This window comes from Haemorhous mexicanus, chromosome 5 (assembly GCF_027477595.1).
Source record: "Haemorhous mexicanus isolate bHaeMex1 chromosome 5, bHaeMex1.pri, whole genome shotgun sequence".
In the NCBI taxonomy this organism is placed as follows: Eukaryota; Metazoa; Chordata; class Aves; order Passeriformes; family Fringillidae; genus Haemorhous; species Haemorhous mexicanus.
In genome coordinates, this window is record NC_082345.1 from 52,140,007 (window position 1) to 52,163,520 (window position 23,514).

Consider the following 23,514-nt stretch of genomic DNA (forward strand, 5'->3'; position numbering starts at 1 on the left):
GCTGACTTGTCCCATCTGTTAGCAAGGATCACAAAAAGCTAGGGTCACCTTTTACAGCTGTACTACAGGATGCTCAGAGAGGACAGCTGGTGGTGCAGACACTCTTCTGGAGAAGTAGAAGGTGTAGTAGAGACACTTCCAGTGTAAAGTAAGCAAGAATTTACAATTTGCTGCCCCTGGAGTGATGGGTATCTTTTGTGGGAGGATGGGAGTGCAGAGCCTCTGACATAATCTGGTCAGAGGGACTCTTTGGGAATGTCTGAGATCTACATGGTACCTCAGCCTTTTATTGCAGTTGGTAAGAATTCATGGCTCTACAAACATCACATAAAACTTAGGCTCTAAAGCATCATAATTGCGGCTTGATGATGTTCCTTCTTCCCTGGCCTTGCCCTACCTCCCCCTTAATTGTCAGGAGGAAGGATAAGTTAAAGCCAGAGGCACTCTTCTTGCTCTCTCCATCGAGTTTTAGGTCCAGTTCCCTAGAAGTTGCAGTCACTATGCCCAATTGTATTTTGCTCAGGTATTTATGCTTTGTAGAGGTGAGGAAACCACGGTGACCTCTGCGCTGCTCAGTAGGTGTTGCTGTGTTGTGCACAGAGCACCTGTTGAAATGGCACCAGTCTGGTCAGTGACCCTTGTAGGAGAGCTGCTCTCTTTTGCTGGTCTTGGGTGGCCCAGCACCACTGTTCTGTTACTGTCTCAGCAAACTGTGCTTCTTGATCTGAAGAGCCCGATGGAGCTATGGTATTCCTGTGCTCAGGAAAAAGATCTGAGCAGTTGGCTTAGCAACACAGATGCTCCTGTCTTCAGTGACATGTAAAGCAGCCTTAAGGGAGAGTCAAATCCTATTGACAAATTGTCTGTGTTAATACTCTCTGGAAAGCCAAAGACATCTGTCCCATTGATACAATTTGAGTGGGATGAGTCTGAATATGCAGCAGAAAGCAATAGCTGTAATAAGAAATCTGTTGCATACTGCTTAAGTAAATGACAAAGAAATGGTCATTAGAAATCTACCAAACAGTGTGTTATATATATGATATTTACATATCAATTTCATCATGTATGTTTTACTACAGGCAGTAGTTAATAGATGTGGAACTTGCCTCCTTTTCTTTTTTCTTTCTGTACACTCTTGAAACTTGTTCCCTGCTGGGTTTCATACGTGTGTACCCATAATAACATTCCTAGTTAGTGGCAAAACTCTCACAGCACTACAGGTTTCTCTGTGAAAGGGTTCATTAAATGCCAGCAAGTAATCCGATGGCATTTGCCAACATAATGCCGTAAAGCCAATCTGTTTCCCTTCCTTCTTGCTCCCTTCCTTTAAGAATAAATTTCTCAACAACCTCAGGAAAAACCTCAGCATTAACACTGACAAATTGTTTCCAATAAGCCAAAAAAATAGAGGAGCCATATTCATTGACATACTCTAACTGAGCCATGTCACCTAGTGTTATGGAAAAATGGATAACTAGAGATTATATTGCCAGTTAAAATAAATTTGTAGTCATTTTGAATTTCAAATCTTTGCAAAGAATCTAGAACATAATAGCTTTAGGAATCTGGCAAAAAATTTTGTTTTCATGAGATATTTATGTGTTTTATGTCTAGTATATTCCTTTCAATAAAACACAGTCTCCTGCAGTTCTTAACTGCACAACTCAAGCAGCTGTTGAAATTCCACCTTGAGACAAACATCACACATCAGGCCAACTCCTCCCACGATTACCACTCCTACCTGAAGCCACTTGGCACAGTGCACAAATTGGCCAGATCTAGGTAGGGTGGGACTTCCAAGCAAGGCCAGGGCAGCCGGGAGATGAAGCTCTCTGTGCTGGCCCTGGCAGCAGCTTGCAGAAGGAACCCGGCTGCAGACTAGGAGGTCCCCGGGGAAGGGGTCAGCACAGCTCCTTTAGCTGGCTGGAGGAGTTTATCTAGCACAGTTGCAGCTACCAGATGAGCAGTGAGACGAAGATGAGGACTGCATAAGTCTGTATCAAACTCTGACTTGGGAGAGGAAGGTAGTTTAGGGACCACATAATTTTGATGGCAATGATAAATGCACCTGGTTAACACGGAGTTAAGCACAGAGTTGAACAAGAGACATTTCTAGAGATGCAGTAGATCTGCTAAGTGTGCTGCCTTCCCCAAATGATAATACAGCCACTCAGCTCTCTTTCTAAATGCAGTCACATTTTGTTAGTTCAGGCTGTGGCAAAATGCCAGGGTAGGTGCTAATCAAAACTATAAATAAAATCAAATATGTGGAGGGAAACAGTGCAATAAAAGATGTTTTCTCAAAACCTATAAAGTGAAACTGTAAAGCACTTATCTTTTGTCAGGTTGGGAATTGCTTATTGTAGTCTCAAAGCATTATTAAGGGGCTTAGGAAGGTTATTACTTAGCTACAGTGCTGTGAATTAAAGAAGTTGCCTAGGAAGTACTGTTACTTCCTTGCATTAGCTGCAGTAGTGGTTTTGTGTCCCATAACTTGTATTCATTCTGTCATTACTGAAATATCTACGTACACGGGACATAGGGGAAGCTGAGAACAGAAATTAGTGAAAGTTTCTGTTCCTGAATGACAAGGATTAGCCAGCTCTCCACAAGATGTACACAAAGCCAATAGCAGCTGGTCCTTTCTGTCTTCAGGAGCTGGTAAAATAAAAATCAATACCTGGTATAGCATTTGCAGTAATCATGAAAGACTTTAATGTAAAGTCTTTCATGAAACTCAAAGGTTTTCTTCTAATCCATATTATCTCTGAAAAATATTGGCTCCTGTTTACAGTAGTTGTAAAGTTTATGGATATTTTGTCATCTCCAAATGGTAAGACAAGAGTCCAATGACTCTCCAAAGTGGACTCTCTTAACTCCCTTGCTATAACGTACCATGAATCACTTGTTACTTCTCAGCTACAGTGGTGTGAAAGACTGAGCTAGAAGTCATATGATTAATCTGAAACCATACTATAATTGCAAAAATGAAGGATACTCCTTCAATTTCTTAGAGCATGTTCTCTTTCCAGTGGGTGTGATGTAGCCATGAACTTGGGAAATATCTTGGTGCTTTAGTGAATTATGGGGATCATAGACTGCTGTCTCATGCAATTCATAACTTCACTAAAGTAAAGGCTAAAGTGTGCATGTGTGTACACACAGTTGCCCACAAATAGTTTTCATCTGTTTTGTTAAAGCCTTTTTGCACTTTTGTAGTGTTCAATGATGTTCTTTTACCTTTGTATCAACTTTGCACCTTCAGAGGCTGCAATTGAGAATGTGGATTACTTTGTGTGTGTGACATTTGTTCTTACAGGCATACAGGTAAGCATGTCCAATAAGCTGTTTGCATTTTCTGAGTGACTGTGGAAAATATTATTGCAAATATTTTGTGGTTTTTTAGCTGTTGTATACAAACACAGTTTAAAACAAAAATTTTGAAATTATTGAGGATTTGCTGAATTTTATCATAATGATGAACCATGCTGGGTTTTTTACAAACACTGGTTTACATAGGGAAGTATGATAGCAGTCAACCATAAGCTACTTATTTTGCAGGCACTTAATTTTTAGGGAAATATTTTGCAGGCACTTAATTTTTAGGGAAATATTTTTTATTGATGACAGTAAAGCAGAAATTCAAGTAGTTTCAAAATACACCATTAGTATTAGTAAACATCACTAGTTCAAAACAGTTTTTATATTTTAATGTAGTCCTTTGCTTTCAAAAAGATTTCTGAATAGAATCTGGTGAAAAATTTTGTATAAGTTGATCCTTGGGGATTCATAGGCCTTTTTGGAGCTGAATTGTTTGATAAAATTAGTCATGACTTATAAAGGTTTTCTCTACAGAGTAGCCATTTGGAGTAGCCTTTTCCTGCCTTGTTTTGTCTCAGCATGCCCTATAAATTGGTATTAAAATTTTAAACATGACATTTGAAAAAACAAATGCAAAATATATGTATATAATGGACACAATGAAGATCTCAAGAGGAGTCCTGTGCAAGATTTGTGTTGTTAAGTGCATATTGTGGTGTAAAATGTCATAGAATCAAGGAATGGCTTGTGTTGGAAGGGACCTTAAAGATTGCCAGGTTCCACCACCCCTACCATGGGCAGGGACACTTTCCAATAGACCAGGTTTCTCCAAGCTGCATCCAGCCTGGCCTTGAGCACTGCCAGGGATGGGACATCCCCAGCTTCTCTAGGCAACCTGTTCCAGTGTCTGGCTACCCTCACAGTAAGAAATTTCTTCCTAATATCTAATCTAAATTTTCTCTCTTTCAGTTTAAAGCCATTCCCCCTTGCTCTCCTGGAGGCCCACTTTAGGTACTGGAAAGCTGCTCTGAGGCTTTCCTGGAGCCATCTATTCTCCAGGCTGAGAAATTTCAGTTCTCCAAGCCTTTCTTCATAGGGATAGGTGCTCCGTCTTTCTAATCTTCTTCGTGGCCTCCTCTGGACTTGCTCCAGCAGGTTCCTGTCCTTCCTGTGCTGAGTACTCCAGGAGGGGTCTCCCCAGAGCAGAGCAGATAGGAGTGAAACTTACATGTTCACTTTACTGTCGTTCTGACTTATTATTCATTTATATGGACATAGCATATTTGGAAATACAGTACAGAGGTTTCAATCTTATGTTCATTTGTCTCCTGCGGACTCAGTAGGAATTTTGGGGCATGATCCGACCTCAAAACTTATAAAATGCAGGAGTTTCACAATTATTCTTTTAATATTATATTTGTCGATATAGTTTTGTAAATATAACGCAGGGCTGCACTATATTGTGTCATATATGTGTATGTGTGTGTATGTGAGTGCATGTGCACTTAGATATATTTGGGTGCTGTGGAGAAAATATTCAGGGTGAGACAAAGTAACTCCAGAATTAATGCTAGATTTTTTTTAATGCTAACTTTTTTTTCTTCAATATTTACTTAGATGGACAAACCCAATTTTGAAAAAGGGTTACAGACGACGGTTGGAGCTCTCAGATATTTATCAAATCCCTTCTGCAGACTCTGCTGATAATCTTTCTGAAAAACTGGAAAGGTATGAAAGGTTAATTAAATAAATTTGTTTCAGGAATGACAATGCAATTTTCATTACAAAGCTTTTGGATGAAATATCTAAGTACTGTCGTGTGCAAGCTGATTGCACACAGTTGTGCTTTGGGCATGACTGTGATCCCTGGGGCAGGTGTACAACCTAGATGGTCTAAATTACTATATACAGACACCTGTGATATCTGCCATTGATCACAGAATCACAGAATATGCTGAGTTAGAAGCTTGTGCTGTCACCACTTCCCTGGGGAGCCTGTTCCAGTGACCAACCACCCTCTGGGTGAAGAACCTTTTCATAATATCCAACTGAAATCTCCCCTGACAGAACTTCAAGCCATTCCCTCAGGTGCTGCCACTCTCACCACAGAGAAGAGACCAGTGCCTGCCCCTCCTGTTCCCCTCATGAGGAAGCTGTAACTACAATGAGGTTTCCCCTCAGTCTCCTCCAGGCTGAACAGACCAAGTGACCTCAGCCTCTCCTCACACAGCTTCCCCTCAAGGCCCTTCACCATCTTCATTGCCTTCCTTTGGACACTCTCATAGCTTTATATCTTTCTTATATTGCGGCACCCAAAACTGCCCACAATATTCCAAGTGAGGCTGCAGGAGTGCTGAGTAGAGCAGGACAATCCCCTCCCTTGCCAGGCTGGTGATGCTGTGCCTGATGCCCCCCAGGACAGGGTTGGCCCTCCTGGCTGCCAGGGCACTGCTGACTCACATTCAACTGGCCACAGACCAGGACACCCAGACCCCTTTCTGTGGTGTTGTTTCCAGTGTCTCATTCCCCAGTCTGTCCATACACCCAGAGCTGCCCCAATCGAGGTGCAGAATCCAGCACTTTCCAATATTGATCTTCATATGGTTGGTGATTGCCCTGCTCTCTGTGTTGTCAGGGTCTCTCTGCAGGGCCTCCCTGTCCTCAGAAGAGCCAACAGCTCCTCCCAGTTCTGTACCATCTGCAAACTTGCTCAGTGTCCCTTCCTGTACAATGTCCAAGTCATGTATGAGGATGCTGAAGGGCCAAGGCTGGAGCCCTGTGGAGCCCCTTTAGTGACAGGTCACCAGTCTGATGTCACCCCACTCACTGTAACCCTTTGTGCCTGACTCATGAGCCAGCTGCTCACCCATCACATAAAGTGTTTATCCAGCTGTGGGATGGACATTTTGTCCAGAACGATCCTGTGACAGACAGTATCAAAAACTGTGCTGAAATCCAAAGGGATTACATCAACTGGCTTCCCTTGGTCAGCTGGGTTGGTTACCTTGTCATAAAAGGAAATCAGGTTTGATAGGCAGGACTTTCCTCTCATGAAGCTGTGCTGGCTGTAATCAATGACTGCCTTGTCTTTCAGGTGTTTGTCCAATACCTCCCAGAATAATCTTCTCCATAGTTCTGTTGGACTGACAGGCCTGTATTTTCTGGGGTCCTTCTTCTACCCCTTCTTGAAAACGGGGACAGCATTTTCTGGTCAGCTGCTCTAGATTCCCAAGAGTGCTAAAAATCATTGAGAGAGGTTTTGCAATGACAGCAGCCAGCTCTTCGAGGATTCTCCTATGAATCCCATTAGGCACCACAGATTTGAAGGGATCCAGCTGGAGCAACAGATCCTGCACAATTTCAGGGTGATGAGCAAGGCTAGACTCAGAGGATCAATGTTGGTTCCCTGAAAAGGGAGACAGCAGAAATGCTGTTCTTTCTCCCAAAAATAACCTTGTAAAACCTTGGGGTTTTTTTCTTCAACGAAATAACATTCTTAATTTCCTTTGATACCACTCTTGACAGACTAATTGTTTCTGCAGATATCGTACTCTGACTTTCCTCATTTAGGTTTCCACTCTTCTTTACCCAATTTCAGTGGGTCCTAATTTAGAAGTTGTGCTGCCCTTGTGACTAACTCTTACAACAGAGGTGCCTAAACCCATTCCTTCCCCACCAACTGATGCTGTAGCTTTCACTGATGTGCCAGGGCAGCTTACATGTGCACTGTTGAGCCAACCCAGTCAATTTCAATTGCAGTGAGGCATAAGCATTCCAAACTATGGGAGATAAGAGGGTAAAATGGAACGGATAGAGCAGCCTGATATCTTAGGCCTGATTGAGCAGAAACCATGGGAGAGACAGACAGAGATAACTGCTCCCTGGGGTAGAAGTGACCCAGAGGCATGTTATGAAACTTTGTCATGATTACCCTACTGATGTCCTGAAGAATATGTAACCAATGGTAAATTGTTACCAAAAGCAGAATCCTATATAAGTACCATACCTGTAAAACCATATATAAACACTTTGTATTCTCAATAAAAATCAGCTTCTGATCCAGCTCAGTTGTCCCTGTCTCTCCAACATCAATAAGAACCACTGGAATTTATAGAGAACGTTGGTATGCTAAATATGTTTTGATAGTTTATAAATGAAATATTCTGGTTATCTAATATTCTGTTGAAAATTTGATAAAATAGTTAATTGAGGCTATTCTCTGGAGTGTTTTAATCTGTGAATTGAATTTTGACAAAACATGTTTTCTGTATACAGCGTTGCTTCTGGTCTACAAGTTATTATTGAAAAGAAGGTTATTGTCCCAGCAACAAGGTTTAAAATAGTGCTGTGCAATAGAAAAGTCACATTTTTGATGCCTAGTTGGTGCTTTTTTGCAGACTGGAAGAGCTCCAAAATGTTTATTTGCCTATTATTGTACTCTGGTTTTAAGTACAGCAGGTTTCTTTAAAACATACAATGTGACCTTTTCATGAAGTAATTCCCTGCAGGGTGATGTATGACTGAGTATTTGAAACTACCAAATATGTGGCTGAACTGGGTTTGAACTTTTATTGATCTATCAAGTGCATGAAGGCCAGATTCTCGGGGTTTCTGCAAAGCTTTCTTTCATTAGCCACCTTAGCTAAATCTCCTTGGAGATCTTTGAATCGCTTGAAGTATGTCACAGCCACAGACTCATGTATTTGCTCATATAACTTAATAGTTGTGGTTTTGGTTTCTTTTCAGAGAATGGGACAGAGAGCTGGCAACTTCAGAGAAGAAACCCAAACTCATTAATGCTCTTCGACGATGCTTCTTCTGGAAATTTATGTTCTATGGAATAATATTATATTTAGGGGTAAGAATTGTTCTCCTCTTCAGTAAGCTTTTAGTGTTCCTTAAATAGATGTAAGTTGTAGGGACTGCTAAATTATTAGAGAGTATTGTGAATAGCTACAGATTTTTCCTCTGTGTATTGCTTACAGAGGTGATAAATACAGAGATGTATTTTCATTATAAAAGGTATTTTCTGATAATATCTTTATATCTTTTTTAAATGTTTCCAGTTTTTCTAGCACTGTTAGTGCTCCCAAGTGTATGATTAGGAACTTGATGTGAAAGCCTGAACTGATTATGTTTATCACCTTTCCAACATGTTAGGTAGGATTACTTTGACTTACCAAATGCCACCTGTTTGACAATCCTATCACTGGGGTTAAGAGCTGTGAAAATAATTTATTGCTAATGGTGTCTCACTAGGCATGTGTAGCCAGACTGTAAATCTGAAAATTGCTGTTAACCAATATGCACAATAAATATCTGTGTTACTTTCAAATTTCTGTGATTTAGTGGTAAAAAAGAGAGTGCAACACCTCTATAAGGAGGGACAGGCAATCTGGGACCAAAAGGATGTTTTGAGGTTATGTAGGAAGAAAATTAGAAGGGATAAAGCCAAATTTTAACTAATTTGAGCACTACAGTTTAAGACAGAAAAAAAAAATGGTTTCTATAAATACATTGGCAGCAAAAGGAAGGCAAAGGAGAGTTTCCATTCTTTGTGGATGCAGGGGGCAGTGCAGTGTCAGGAGGATGCCCTTTAGGTACTCACCCTAAATTGTCTTTGTCCAGGGAAGGCAGTTACTGTCCAGGACAGGGCCTCTTGCTGTGTAAGGAGCTGCATGGGAGCTGTTCTCTCTCTACTCCTTTATCACTTTTGTCAGCTCTTTTTTGGGATGACACCTTGTATTTGCAGACCCCTACTCAAACGTGTCTTTTATGTGTTCCTGTGATCTCACCAATGCCTTTAGATTTTCTTTTACTCACCAAGCCAGCAACTCCTTACTCATGATAGGCTTGCTTTTAAAAAAACCCACCGACACCACAGCAGTTCTACAAATGTAGCCTACCACGCCCTGTACCAGCTGTTCCTGCAGTCTGCCAGCCAGAACCTTTGCACTAATGCATTCCTGCTAAAAGTTAAGCAGTTGTCTGAGGGCTTTCGCAGGCACTCTTGAGGATAACACTCTTTACCAAAGTTTAGGCAATGTGTGTGGGCATGCATGTGCAGGGTTGATTTCTCCTTATGCACTTTTTCAATGGAGTACAATTTTTGATGGGGTGAGGACACAACAAGACTGCAGGATTTTTGGGTCATATTCTTTGGTTGTGTGATTTTTTTTTTTTTTTAATTTTGTTAAGAAATCACAGATATGTGCAATTACACACATAGTAAACGAATCTGCACCTTCCACAATGAACATGGAAAGATTAAATCTTAGTTTAAATTCTTGATTCTATTATCATTATTATTCATTTTATTTAAAGCAGCTTCGTTTTATTGAAAGAGGAATTGTAAAAAAACCAAAATGCTCCTAAAGCTGCTGGCATTCTTTGCAGGCCTTGCTCACGGAAATTAGTGGGAGCTTTGCCATGAATTTGAAGGGGACAGGATGTAGTGCCGTGCTGGCATAGGTGTAACCGAGCTGTGCGTTCTTTTGAGCTTCATTTTCCTTTCTTGTCTAATCTCGGAGCCGTTTGCATGGCATCTTTCTTGGCCTGTGGTTTAAAGTGTGCTGACATCCCTGCTGTTTGTGGAGTTGTCCTTTCAGCTGGCATCACAGCTTTGCTCTCATTAAGTCTAGCCTTTTTTCCATCTCTCCCTTGTCCCTGATGCACTGTAGGTACTGATGTTATTGCAGGGTGGACACTTGTGCTCTGGCCCCCTAGAGTACTACAACTCCCCCTCATAAATAGTGTTATGTTAGGCACGTTGGGTTACTGCACTTAATGTATCTGCTCCCCTGCTGTTTGAGATGGTTTCCATCCTTCATCCTGTCAGAATATGAGTCTTACAATTTAAAGAAAAGGCGTTATGGTGATGAAATAAAAATCTTGCTTTATAGCTTGATACCAGCTAGCCAACTAGGTGCTTTGCTGTGAGGATCAATTGGATTCTATTTGTATTTTGGTCTTATATTTATTGCCATGAAATTTATATTTCCACTCAGGCACAGCAGCTGCTAGCATTAACTTAGAAGTGGTTTTAGTATCATTCCCCAAGGGACCCTCATGAGGATTTCCTGAAGTTCTCGCATATGGGTCACGGGTGTGAGTGAGGAGGCCGGGAGGGAAGTGCTCCTTGGCCCTGTGCCGAAGAAGAGATGTGCATTATTGTCCTCAAATGCAGAGTGTTTGAGCATATGGGGGATACACGTAACATAAAAGTTGTTGTTGCATAAGAATCATACCAGGTCAGATTAACACAATATGCTGTGTCATAATCTTATTTCTCTTCAGATCTTTACTCTTTTAATTAAGATCACTTAAGAGTGAGGGGGACACTTACAGGTTTCTCAGTGGCCTATGATGGGTGCAGAAGGGAGAATAAAGACAGGCAAAGGCAAAATATGAATCTTGAAAACTGAATTTTCTCTTAGGTGTACAAATGCCATTCTTTTTTTTAGGCAGGTTGCTTTAATCAGTTTATTCATATTTATATCAGTGGGTAATTTTGAATTTACAAGAGGAGAAATGAAAACCAGGCAGTTCTGCTTTGATTTGTATAGACTAGATAATTGGTAAGCAAGCTGATAAATCTCCATTGTAAACCAGTGGACTTTTATGCTCCATGAGATAATGTATGACTTGGCTTGTTGCCAGCCACTATTCTAGTCTGTAAATCTTTTTTTCCAGCAAGCTCGGAATGTATACAATACATTTATAGTCACAACAAACACAGCAGCAGAACATGTCATTTTCTCTGGAATAAAAGTAAACACACAAAAAAAATGTTGCTATTTTGAGCTGATATAGAAAAGCTTATCTTGGAATCTCCAAGAATATGAAAGCACCATATTGTCCTTGAGAGGTGATTGTTTTGTATTTTATGAGTTTTGGGGAGCCTTGGTTCGGTGCTTTGGGATGCATATGGTCTAAGCACAGCTGTCTTGGGTCATGTGTTTTTTAATAAACACTCCTCCCTTTGCCTAGTAATAACACTGAAGTCTTTGTCAAAGCTGGCTCCAGATTCACAGCAGAGTGGGTAATTTGGGTAATGTAGCACATAGTACAGGTATGCTGTTTGAGATGTAAAATTCTACCTCTTCTGTGGAAAAAGTGAATGATGACTATCAGCTCCACCAACAGTAATATTTAAAAGGGATTACAATCCAGGTTATAGAAGTACCTGCAATTGCTTTTGTATAAGAGAACCCAAAGGAGAAGAAAAAAAAATACAACTAAAGGGGATTTTCCCAATCTATTTATTGCAGTAGAACTTTAATCACAGCTGAACACCACCAGTTCCCTTCTCTGAGTCTCTATGGTGGTCTGTGTGGTTTTCATCTGGAAGGCAATAGTGGTCTTTTGGGCAGAATTTAATACATCTCTGTACAGAAGAATTCAGTAATGTCTTGTTATTTTGGAAGTATCACATGCTTTCTGCTGCAGCACAACAGAAGGAAGAATAAGGAGATTCATGCAAGTTCATAGCACTATGTATTTTTAAACTGACCATAACAGTGAAGCAAAGGAGCCCATGCTACTTCATGTCCTTCTGAAGCTCATGCAGTAGATGAAGCAAAAGGTTAACCATAGCACACAGGTGATTTTTGCAGTTCTTTGGGAAAGACTGGGTAAGGAAAGACAAGAGGCAGAGATGGAAAAAAATGAGGTTAGAGGAGTGAAAGTATGAGAATGATGAGGCAGGGAGGGAAATGAAAGGCAAAGGTGAGGTAACACTGTGGGATTCAATCACAATGGAAAAGGAGTCTGAGGACAAATGTAATAGCAGACTAAAGTAAAGTCAGGGCTTTAGCAAATCATTTGGATACCTTGTAGTTTAGTGGTTTGACCTTACCTCTTTCTCCTCTCCTACCCTGGTTCTCTATCCTGCTGTTCATCCCTGGATGGGAAGTGCTGGGGCCTCCAGTGTAGGAGGGACTGTTTTCTCTCTGGGACCTTTATTAAACTTGCCTCCCCTACCATTTACTTCCTCTCCTTCAATTTTTGTTACAAAACTGGATATAGTGTCTAAAACTGTTGAGTAGATGATCCAATTATTTATACTTTTATTCTGCTCCTATTTCCATTTAGTTTTTGTTTTAGCTATATTCTCACTGTCTTGGGAGAATGGTAGTGTTCATTTTGGTAGTTCTGAGGCTTCCCTTGTCCTGTAAGTCCAGTAAAGTGCAGTGAGAACTGTTCCCTAGGGCCAAAACAGAGGTCCAGCCTCATAAACTAGATTCAGTCATATGATATGGCTAATCCATTACAATTCTGTAAAGGAAATGTGGAAGATAATCTCAGTTGTCACTTTTCTGGAAAATGATCAAACAAAATTTATGGGCCAAATTTGCTTTGGTGCAGTTGCAGGAGCATCACAGACTTAAAACACCTGTCAATTGTCTGTTCTCCTGTGCAATTACTGCAATTTTCTGTGGTTTGCAGAGCAAATAGGTCTGATGTCCTCATTTAAGATAGAACATTTCAAGTCTCAATTGGTGGGACTTTGAACTGAGATGTTAGCCATTTCGGAAAAAATGAACCAACTGCTGACCAAAATTACTTTTCTTGTTTCTCTCTACAGGAAGTCACCAAATCTGTGCAACCCCTTCTGCTGGGGAGAATAATAGCTTCCTATGACCCAGACAACTCTAATGAAAGATCCATAGCTTACTACCTGGGAATTGGCTTGTGCCTCCTCTTTTTTGTGAGAACACTGCTTATACACCCTGCTATATTTGGTCTTCATCATATTGGAATGCAAATGAGGATAGCTATGTTTAGCTTGATCTATAAGAAGGTAATTGTTTCGTGTACACCCCAAGCCAAGCCTCTTTCTGTAGTCTATGTAAATTTTAGGCTAGTTGGTTGAAAGATTGATAGTTTTGTTAAGGTACACAAAGTGCATGGGAGAATATTGTGGCTAACACATTCTGACAGCTCTTAATTTCTCAGCCCAAAGAATTAAATACCTGTCTACTGCTGGTTTGACTGAAATCAGCCTCTGTGACTTCAGACTTGCTGCGTATGTTGTGAGAGGCTTTAATTGCTTTACCACTGTGCTCCTGTTAAAAATGTGTACTGCAGAGGAAGAATAACATGCTGGTGGCCAAAGAATATCTTCAAAAGAGAAATAGAAGAATTAGAGAATGTGACATTGAAGGGATTGAGTTTGAATGATACTGTGTGACATTGCTACAGTATGAAGAATCAACAGATACTGACCCATCACATGCTAAAAAATACAAAGATTTAAAAATGTCTTTGTTTTACCAGTACCCAAAGAAGATAATTGAAACAAACATGTTAGTTATTCTAGTATAAAGCTCACTGTGAAAGCATCTTTCAAAAATATTTGTCAAGAGAGGCAACAGTAGGAGATTTTTGAGGATACACAGCAGCACACAGCATGTGTGCTTAATTAAAACTTGCATTTGCATATATATCTATATCCATAAAATATTCAACAGAAAGCAAGAACTAAGTCAATACATCAATATTTTTAAACAATTTAATGGCTATATTGAATTCAAGTGACATAAATAACAAGTTTAATGAGACTTTCTTTCTAGCATAAACAAATAAGTGGATTATTACTTATATTACTGCATCATTGCCTATAGTTTTTATCTCTATTTATTGTGTTTTATGGAGATAACTTACATGACAATTTTTCTATGGTTTGGTTTTCTTTTACAGATCCTGAAACTGTCAAGCAGAGTTCTAGATAAAATAAGTACTGGACAATTGGTCAGTCTTCTTTCCAACAATCTGAACAAATTTGATGAGGTGCGTCATTGGTTGTTTAATTCACTTGATGATCCATCAAATACAAATGTCAAGCTGCTCATGACAGATATTGAGGAAGGAAAGAGCATAAATGGAGAACTGCCCTGAGTGCTCGTTGTAGACTAAATACTCATTCATTACCTTAAGAAAATGTGTTGGCACATAGTCATAGAAATGCTCATTCTGATACTTATGACATTCTTTATGTCCTATTCTGATTAGAAGAGGAAACCTAAAAAGCAGTTACATTATAAAAACATGTTTGTTCTTCAGTCCAGTGATACTAAGGTTGTTAAACAGTTGGTTTCACAGAACTTGTTGGTTCAATCCTTACATCCTGCTTCCTGATGACTGTATCTTTTTACTAAGGTGATCCAGCCCATTTCTGTCATTAAAAAAATTCCTATTATTACCCAGTCCATTAAAAAGTGATTGTTCATGTAAGACTGTGTTAGGAAGTCTTAGACATCTGCCTTAGAAAATCTTAGAGAGTCTTCTGTAAAACTTCTTTCTGTTAGTGACTACAGCAAATCCCCGCTAATGCCTTTAGGAACTGGAAATTCTATGAACTTCTGTTTTTCAAGTGTGTTTAATTGGCCCTTTGGTATATGAGATTTGCCTCCCTTGAAAGACACAAGATCAGAGAGTCTGTAGACACGTGGCTGGAACTGCAGGGTGCACTTACTTGAAGCACTGCGTGACTGTATAGAGTAATGTCAGCAGGTGCTGCACAAGTTAAGACAAGTGGTCTGTCCTGGCAGCAGTGCAGCTGCAGTAACACAGACCCCGTGCGTCTGACCACCGGGTTCGCCCCAAAATCCCCTGAATGAGAACTGCATTGAACTAGTTGTGCTCATACAACAGTCATCTCTTCACCAAAGTAGTATTTGCCTTCTAGATCAGATTAAAACACTCAGAAGATTCTTACAAGTATTTTTCTCATCTTACAGTGGTTGAAAAAGCCAGCACTGATGCCAAACTCTGTTTACTTTTACAGACCTGTGACTTTTCCTCATGCATATGCATAACAAAGAGACAGCTGCGGATTGAACTTTGCCCTAGAAAAATCAAAGTTTAGGCATGAAATCTATATGTATTGCTGCACTGTCATCATAATTAACACCCAGAATGCTATGTACTCAGAATCACAAGTCCTCCTTTATAAACTTGTTTTTCTACTGGAATATTTGTACCATTCTTCATTATCTTTTTCAAAGTGTCACTTTAATGGCTACTTCCTTTTCATGTAGTTTTCAGAGCACACCTCTAACTTTCATTATTTTTTTTTCTACTGTGGCCTTCCATAGGGTCTTGCTCTGGCTCATTTTGTATGGATTGCACCATTACAAGTGGCACTGCTGATGGGATTGCTCTGGGATATGTTAGAAGCTTCTGCATTTTCTGGACTTGCTTTTCTTATAGTTGTGGTCTTATTCCAAGCCTGGCTGGGACAAATGATGATGAAATACAGGTGACAAGAATGTTTTAAAATATTTAAATATATTTTCCTGAAACACATTGGTTTTAAGAAGTTTATATCGCTTGATTAAGGGACTCTGGTTAGGACATTATGTAGGATGAGTGTTCAAAGAGTGTTTTCTGTGTAGGAAAAGTTACAGAAAAAATTTCTCATATTTAGGAGCAGGTCTAAAGTCTAAACTTAAAAAAATTGGAAGTCTAACATGGAGTAAATAGTGTTAAAATTAGATTTAGCATTAAATTTAGAATTTTTAGAAATAAAACTACTTGTTAGTTACTTAATCCATTCTTTTTAGAGCTTGTATTTTCTCCTTTTAAAATTTTTGGATTTCTACTAATTTCTTCTTAATTCTCCATAATAATTCTGTTAAACTAAACATTTTAAGCAGAGGCATATATAGAAGCTGTTTTCATTACATACAATAGGATACAAGCTACCTATACGGGATGAAAATGATGAAGATTGACCTAATGTCTTTTTACTCTGTAGGAATAAGAGAGCGGGAAAGATCAATGAGAGACTTGTCATCACCTCAGAAATAATTGAAAATATACAGTCAGTTAAAGCCTATTGTTGGGAAGATGCAATGGAAAAAATGATTGAAAACATCCGTGAGTAAGTGTACTCATTTGTTATACAAATTTTTTTATGTGCTCAGACAAAAGAATATTAGGTGGCTATGAGCATCATCTGTGGTCCTGTTAGTTAAGAAGTAAAGCAACAACTATTAATCCTCAATAAACTAAACATGCATTCCCACACTGCAGCTTGGGGTTTTTTCCTTTTTATTTTTTTTAAAGTTTACTATGGAGGTGAGATTTTAAATTTTTTTTATTTACTTCCTCATTTGTTATAATGATGTTTCATGGGTTAGTTTGCACAGGTAAAACAATTGTGGGATCTGTGTTTGTTTCTGGCCAGCCCTGTCCTCATCTTAAAATAAAAAGCCCTTTTGTGACGGTTACTTAAGGCTTAACAGACATCCCTACTCTGTGGTGGAGGAAACAATATGAATCCTGTGCAGCCATTTTCTGAGAAATGCAATAAAGATGGTTATAAAATTTGAATACAATCTGTGGAAGGAGTAAATTAGATTCATGTACTTATCCTGCACATTTACATTAACATTTATTGTCTGTAGATGGCCTTGTAGAATGCTTATCTTCTCAATTAATATAAGGATTAAACTGTAACTGCCAGACCTGAAGGAGAAAAGAGGTAAAAGCTAGCTGAGACCTGTGAGAAGGAAGTCTTTGTTACCAGCAAGGAGTTCAGGGGAAAGGGAGGAGAAGTGACATATTTATTGATGGATGACGCTGCATGAAAACTCTCCCATGTGTCCTGTGTGTTTGTTTAGTCTTTTACAGAGAAATAAAATTCTGTGCCAGGTGTGTAATTGGGAAAATAAAAGAAATATAAGTGTCATATTATCGTGTAAATAACAGACATAAAATTATATTGTTCCGCAAACACCTTCTTGTTCAGCTGCTTTCTGAAAGACAATCCAGGGAAAGTGAAGTGTTCTTTACCATTAAAATTTGTAATTATTTACTATAAACAATCAGAGAAACTCAGTCTGAATCCAGGTCATGAGTGCTAGCTGAAGGATGGAACCAGTTTAGTATTCCCCTGATGTCACTAGTCACATGTATTGCTTTTAGGAAATTTGAGAACACATCATGCTAGCAAATCCTCTAGAAATTAATTAAATAAATTGTAGTCCACAAACTGGCCACAGAAACCTGGAAATTGGACTGTTATTTTATTAGCCTTATTTTCTACAATAATTTATAATAAATTTTGTAATGCTGGAGTTAATTTTTACTGTATGATGCATGGATTTTTAAAAGACAAGAAAGCAAGCAATATTACAAGATCAGAGTACTTCTCCTATGAAGAGAGGCTGAGATAATTGGAATTACTCAGTCTGGAGAAGAGAAGGCACTGGGTAAACCTTATTATGGCCTTTCAGAACCTGAAGGGAGTTTTCAAGTAATAAGTGGAGGGATGTTTTGCCAGGGTACATAGTGATAGGACAAAGGAGAATGGCTTTGAACTGAAGGAAGGTAAATTTAGATTAGATATTAGGAAGCAGTTCTTCCCTGTGAGGGTGTTGAGGCACTGGCAGAGATTGCCAAGTAAAGCTGTGGATGTCCCATCCCTGGAAGTGTTCAAGGTCAGGCTGGATGTGGCTTGGAGCAGCCTGGTCTAGTGGAAGGTGTCCCTGCTTATGGCTGGAGCGTCGGAATTGGATGATCTTTAAGGTCCCTTCCAACCCAAACCATCCTCTAATTGATGATTCTTCCATTTTTTTTAAGTCATCCAGCAGGTCACTGAGTGAAGACACCACCAGAGCAAGTCAACCCAGGAATATCAGAATTTCAATTGAATTTGGCTTGTGGAATCAGCTCTGCAGGCCTCCCAGTCATTTGGCTTGTTAAGCTGCTAGCAAACAAGACCTTGTGTTTGAAGCCATGTCTGTGTTTTAGCCAGTGTGTTACAATTCAGTCATCACAAAACCATTTTTTCACGCTGGCATTTTCTGATGCAAGACAGTTTAATCAGCTTCAGAGACACCAATATGAGCTGTCTGCACTGAAAATAATTGTTCATAGCAGCTGCCTGAATAAACATACCTGCACTCTTATGGGCTGTGCAATATATTCAGAGAAGTGAAAAAAACCATCCCACCAAACTGTTCCTCTGAACCATAGCATAGCACTGGAGAAGGTGAAGGTTGGAAGTGTCTGCACTTTGCCAGCAGAGACACATCTTTATATTAAGCAAAGGATCCCACGCATATGTGTTAGTACAGGTTCCTGCTGCATCACTCCAAAACCAGGCCTACACTGCTCTACACTCTGTATGTGCACAAGGCTTGTAGGGTCCCTTACACCTCTTTTCAAGGACCCATGTTGTATCAGCAGACCTGTCCCAAGTAAGTGTGTTGTCTACAGAGCTTTCAAGTCTGTATCACAGACAGAACCACTTCTGGGAAACTTTTGTTTGTGGCTGTATCAGTCTGTGGCTGGTGCTTGGGAACATACTGAAAAGTTAATGCTTTCATTCTCCCTCTTTGGAGTAGGGCTGTGTTCTTCAGAACTGGGGGACTTTTTGATAGCTTCTTGCCAGACATTTATGTGTGAATGGATGAGCACCAAGTCCCAAAATCTTTGTTATCCCTATTTGGTGCTCCCCCTGGCAGTTTCATACAAGCTCTGGAGGGACTTACAAGGCCCTTCCTCCCAGGCAGTAGCTCTATCATGGTGGTGACTTGCACATCTGGCTACTTTATTCAGGCTTCTCTTGTGAAACACAGACTTAACAAGAAATGCAGATGCTGGGTCAATATGAGAAGACACATGAAGGTTGTGGTGCTCAGCCTTGCAACACCAGATATTGCCATCAGCAGTGTGACTGCAAATTTCTGCACTGTATTCCAGTGGTCAGCACTCACCCAGTGAATGGGCATCTTGGGGCTTGTACCATTTCTAGCCCCAGTTAATTGCTCTTGCAGGAGCAACTGCTCTTGAGAGCAACTGCTCTGTCACTGCAGCAGAGGCGCTTCTGTCCAGGCAAAACAGAGCTGCAGGGCACCTGGGGGATGTGAACTGAGCAGGATCAAAATGAGAGCAGTCAATAGAAATCTTCAGCACTGTGAGTTAGAGCTATCAACTCAGAAAATAATTTATATCCCCTGGATTATTTATCTTTTTATTTAATAGCTTGCTATAAGATGCATGGACCTTGTGGAAACAGCTGGGAGTAATCACTGATTGCATTCCTGACTGCGCAGGAGTCAGTAAGCTTCTCTGCAGAGTGAGCTGAGAAAAGAGGGTGGAGGGTGGACTCCCTGCCTTCCACTTCTTCAAACTGAGGTTAAGTGGCATCCTAATTCACAGCCATTAGTGGCTTGCCATGCAAAAGAAAATGACCTTATAATCAGACTGTCTATTGTAAGGTTTTTTATGGTAACATACAGCAAATCTGGCATTTCAAAGTATCTTTTTTCTATAGTAGTTATGCATCTAAATGAGTAAGGGATGAATGTTCTGGGAGCACATCACATACCACAGCCTTAGATGCTTGAGGTTGGTTGTGCCAGGAATTGTAGAGGCTTGTGGCTTATTCAGCATGTAAATCATGACAGATTATTGTTACTTTGTCTGACATCTCTGAACATTGATGTCAAAATTTGACTCTAATGATATTTTAGGCCCAGAAATAGTTTGGAGTCTTACTTTTTAGTTGCAATTCTAGAAAAGAAGAAGGATAAGTGAACCTCTGTGTTAATTGTTATGCCAGAAGTTCCATCCAAAATATTTGTAAGTTGTAAACTGTGAAATCCTACACTAATTATTTGTACTTTTTTTTTTTTTTTTTAACAGAACTGAACTGAAGCTTACCAGAAAAGCTGCCTATGTGAGATATTTCAACAGCTCAGCCTTCTTCTTCTCAGGCTTTTTTGTGGTGTTCTTAGCTGTGCTTCCGTACGCTGTGATTAAAGGAATTACTCTCCGAAAAATATTTACCACCATTTCCTTCTGCATTGTCCTTCGAATGACAGTGACCAGGCAGTTTCCCGGCTCTGTGCAGACCTGGTATGACTCTATTGGAGCAATAAACAAAATACAGGTACAGTGCACAGACTAAAATCTTCCCAAGTACGTAAGCTACTTCTTTCTATCGTGTTATCTTGTCAGCTGATCAGCAAAAGCACACAGCATTTATGCAGACTTTTTCAATATATGTTGCTTTGACTAAACACCATGAAGTGTCATTATAAATCTTGATATTGTTCCCCAGGCAGCATAACCACACAAGTCTCATGCTACCAGCTTGCTGCTTTTTTTTTTTTTTTGAAACCATTTTTCTTTTTTTTTAAACACTTAGTCAGTTATTCTCATTGCAGAACAAGAAACTTAATAAAATCACTGGCTTGTGGTGCCTTAGAGATGTTTTTCCTTCAGAAAAGGAAGTTCAAAATTAGTACATGTTTTATATAGCATGGCTTCCAGGAGCTGCAGTCACAGATCTTCTGTTTTTCTGGACATTTGTGACAACAACAGCAGGAGACTGTGCATTTTATGCAAATGTGCATCTTGTTCATTATAAGTAGCAAACATAATTAAGGTATCAGTCAAATAATTATTGCCCACCTTAACTACTGAGATCAATTGCTCATGTACCAGCATGAGAGGCTTATCTGCAGAGTAAAATCAGGGTGGATTCTCATTAACTCTATATTTTTTACCTGCTGTTCTGAAATTACTCCCTAGGAAGAGGAGTCTTACATTATTTGGGGTGAAACCTTAGACCTTTTTCATTGTATATTTACAGATGTGGGGTTTTTCATAGAACATAGATTTTATCATTTTTAGTGGGGTAAAAATAACTAATACAGATCCTAAAGTTCTTAATCAGATGTCTGAACCTCAGTTTAGAATAAGAAATAGGTGTAGGATTTTTATGATTTTCAACTGGGCAGAAAATTCAAGAAATCTAGCCATAAACCTTTCCATTGGACATTCAGAAGGCTGCTTTGTTAGGTTCCATTGTAGGCTTTCCTTGTGCTCTCAAATTCCCTAGGCATTAGTGGAAGCATCCTGTCTCTCCTGTTTCCTGGAAGAGTGTGTCCAGTGCCCTGGACACAGTCACAGAACTGGCAAGCCCAGTAGTCACATTGCCCACACTTCACTGAATGCTTGTCTTTGGAGATATTAACAAATGGGTGCTCCAGAACCCATAAATAATCATCTCTTTGTGGCAGGTTCAGTACAGTTCCCATAGACAGGACAGAGTCCCAGAACACCAAAGCCTTTTACTAGTCTTGAGAAACAAAAATAAGAATATTAAGCCACTCACACATCTCTCTGATTTAATTTCCACATCAGTTTAGAGAGTTGACCAGGCCAGGTACATCCCCTGTGTTATTGTATTTTCACATGGTTTTTAGACCATGACATTTCAGAATCAGTGTGCTCTCTCTGACTACCACTGCTACAGGAGCTCCACTGGATGACCCCTTTATGAAAGCATAGCCTTTTTTTTTTTCATAAACCATGTGTGTCATGCCTTCCAGTTTTTCAGTTCCTGCCCTTTCAATCAGCTGCCCAATTGTTATGCCAACAGAGCCCTTCTTCTTGTTCTACTTGGGGAATTTGCAAGTGTACTGTTGAGAACTGATTTCCCCATGAGCTTAGGTTTTCCATTGTGTTGCCCATGTAGATCTATTTGCTTACACATAATTAAAAAAGAGTAGAATTTGGAGGAGACGATATCTACAGACTATATACCCTTAATAAAATAACAGAATAGAGAGGCTGCCTTTCCTACATCATCACAGCCTTACTCTTATTTCCAAATGCTACCCCCAAAGGCAACAGGAGCACCAGGTTGCTAACTTGTGTAATTTAAAATTACACTGCATCAGTGCTGCACTTGCCAGATCATTATCTGCCTTTTATTTTTGTTGGTGGAGAGATCATTCCAACTCTTTTAAACTCTTGCAGTTTTGGAAAAGGGAGGTACCAGCATGTAGCTGCTTTGTTTCACTGGTTACCAGAGTGCAACCCTCTACATCTTACTCCAAAACCAAAGCTTTATTTGCAAAGGGTTAAACTCAGAGGGATGATCTTGCCAGATACAAGTCCTGAAAGCAAAACAAGTGCCAAGTTTCAATATTCTTTCTAAATCAGAACCAAATACCTTTATGGCTATGTTTTCACTAGCAATGAAAGAATTGGTAGTTTCAAAAACATTTCCTGCTGCATCCAAAAATGTTGTATAATTTATATTTATGCCTCTTGCTGAAAGCACTGAAATGCAAAAGTGCCACCAGAAGTATTAGTGCTCTGTGTAGGCAAATATAGACTGCTTTGTGCAATATGACCTGTCCCTTACTGTTTCATCTGCTTTCATGGTGTTTCTAGGATTTCTTGCTGAAAAAAGAATATAAAGCTCTGGAGTATAATCTAACAACCACTGGGGTTGAGCTGGACAAAGTAACAGCTTTTTGGGATGAGGTTGGTACTTTTACCCAAACTACATTAAACCACAGAGTGTATATATATATTTTATTTTATTTATATATATATATATATATATATATATATATATATATATATATATATATATATATTAATATTTGCCATGATGCTCTCTAAAAAGAGCAGCCTACACTCTTTCATTCTAACTAACTTCAGCTTTCAGCAGGCAAGGAATACTTAGCAAGTAAGTAATGCATGATATCAAATTATGCACATTGAGAAACTTGGGAAGAAACCTTTTAATAAGTGTTAAGGCCTGTAATAAGTAATTATTACTGACTTAGGCCAGCCTGAAAACAGGATCAGGCTATGTCATATATATACATTGGAAAACAGTTCTATAATAAGCAAATTTTGTCTGTGTCCACAAATTTGGCACAAGTCCAACACATATATTTTAAAATATACATATTCAATAATATAATTAGTATTTTATTGACAGGAAAAGTAACATGAGAAAAGTAAGTTCATGTTTTCCTAAATCCATAGTATGATATACATGATGTATATCTGTAAATATATACTCTGTTTATGCATGCTTTATTTATTTTTTATGTACATCAAATATATATATATCCACGTATGTTGCAGGGAATTGGAGAGCTATTTGTAAAAGCAAACCAGGAAAACAACAACAGCAAAGCTCCTAGCACTGACAGCAATCTCTTCTTCAATAATTTTCCCCTTCATGCCTCTCCTGTTCTTCAGGATATAAATTTCAAGATTGAGAAGGGGCAGCTATTGGCTGTTTCTGGATCTACTGGAGCAGGCAAGGTATTTCTGTTTCTGCTTGTCAACTAGAGTCCTAATAACTATAAGGAATAATATCGTGTTGTTACTTCTATTTTTACTGTATTTTTGCTATCCTGT

At 39.3% G+C, this 23,514-nt stretch overlaps 1 protein-coding gene across 2 annotated transcripts in view; it reads left to right on the forward strand.

The window, feature by feature from the left end:
* Positions 1-23,514, forward strand: part of CFTR (CF transmembrane conductance regulator) — a 96,020-nt gene that overhangs the window by 7,682 nt on the left and 64,824 nt on the right. Inside the window, exons 2-10 of one of the 2 annotated variants that reach the window (XM_059847158.1) lie at positions 4,942-5,052; positions 8,071-8,182; positions 12,911-13,126; positions 14,026-14,115; positions 15,423-15,586; positions 16,085-16,210; positions 19,984-20,230; positions 22,528-22,620; positions 23,236-23,418. In XM_059847158.1, coding sequence (XP_059703141.1) covers positions 4,942-5,052; positions 8,071-8,182; positions 12,911-13,126; positions 14,026-14,115; positions 15,423-15,586; positions 16,085-16,210; positions 19,984-20,230; positions 22,528-22,620; positions 23,236-23,418 — 1,342 coding nt within the window. The remainder of the gene's footprint in view (positions 1-4,941; positions 5,053-8,070; positions 8,183-12,910; positions 13,127-14,025; positions 14,116-15,422; positions 15,587-16,084; positions 16,211-19,983; positions 20,231-22,527; positions 22,621-23,235; positions 23,419-23,514) is intronic. The other variant, XM_059847159.1, reaches the window with a different exon arrangement.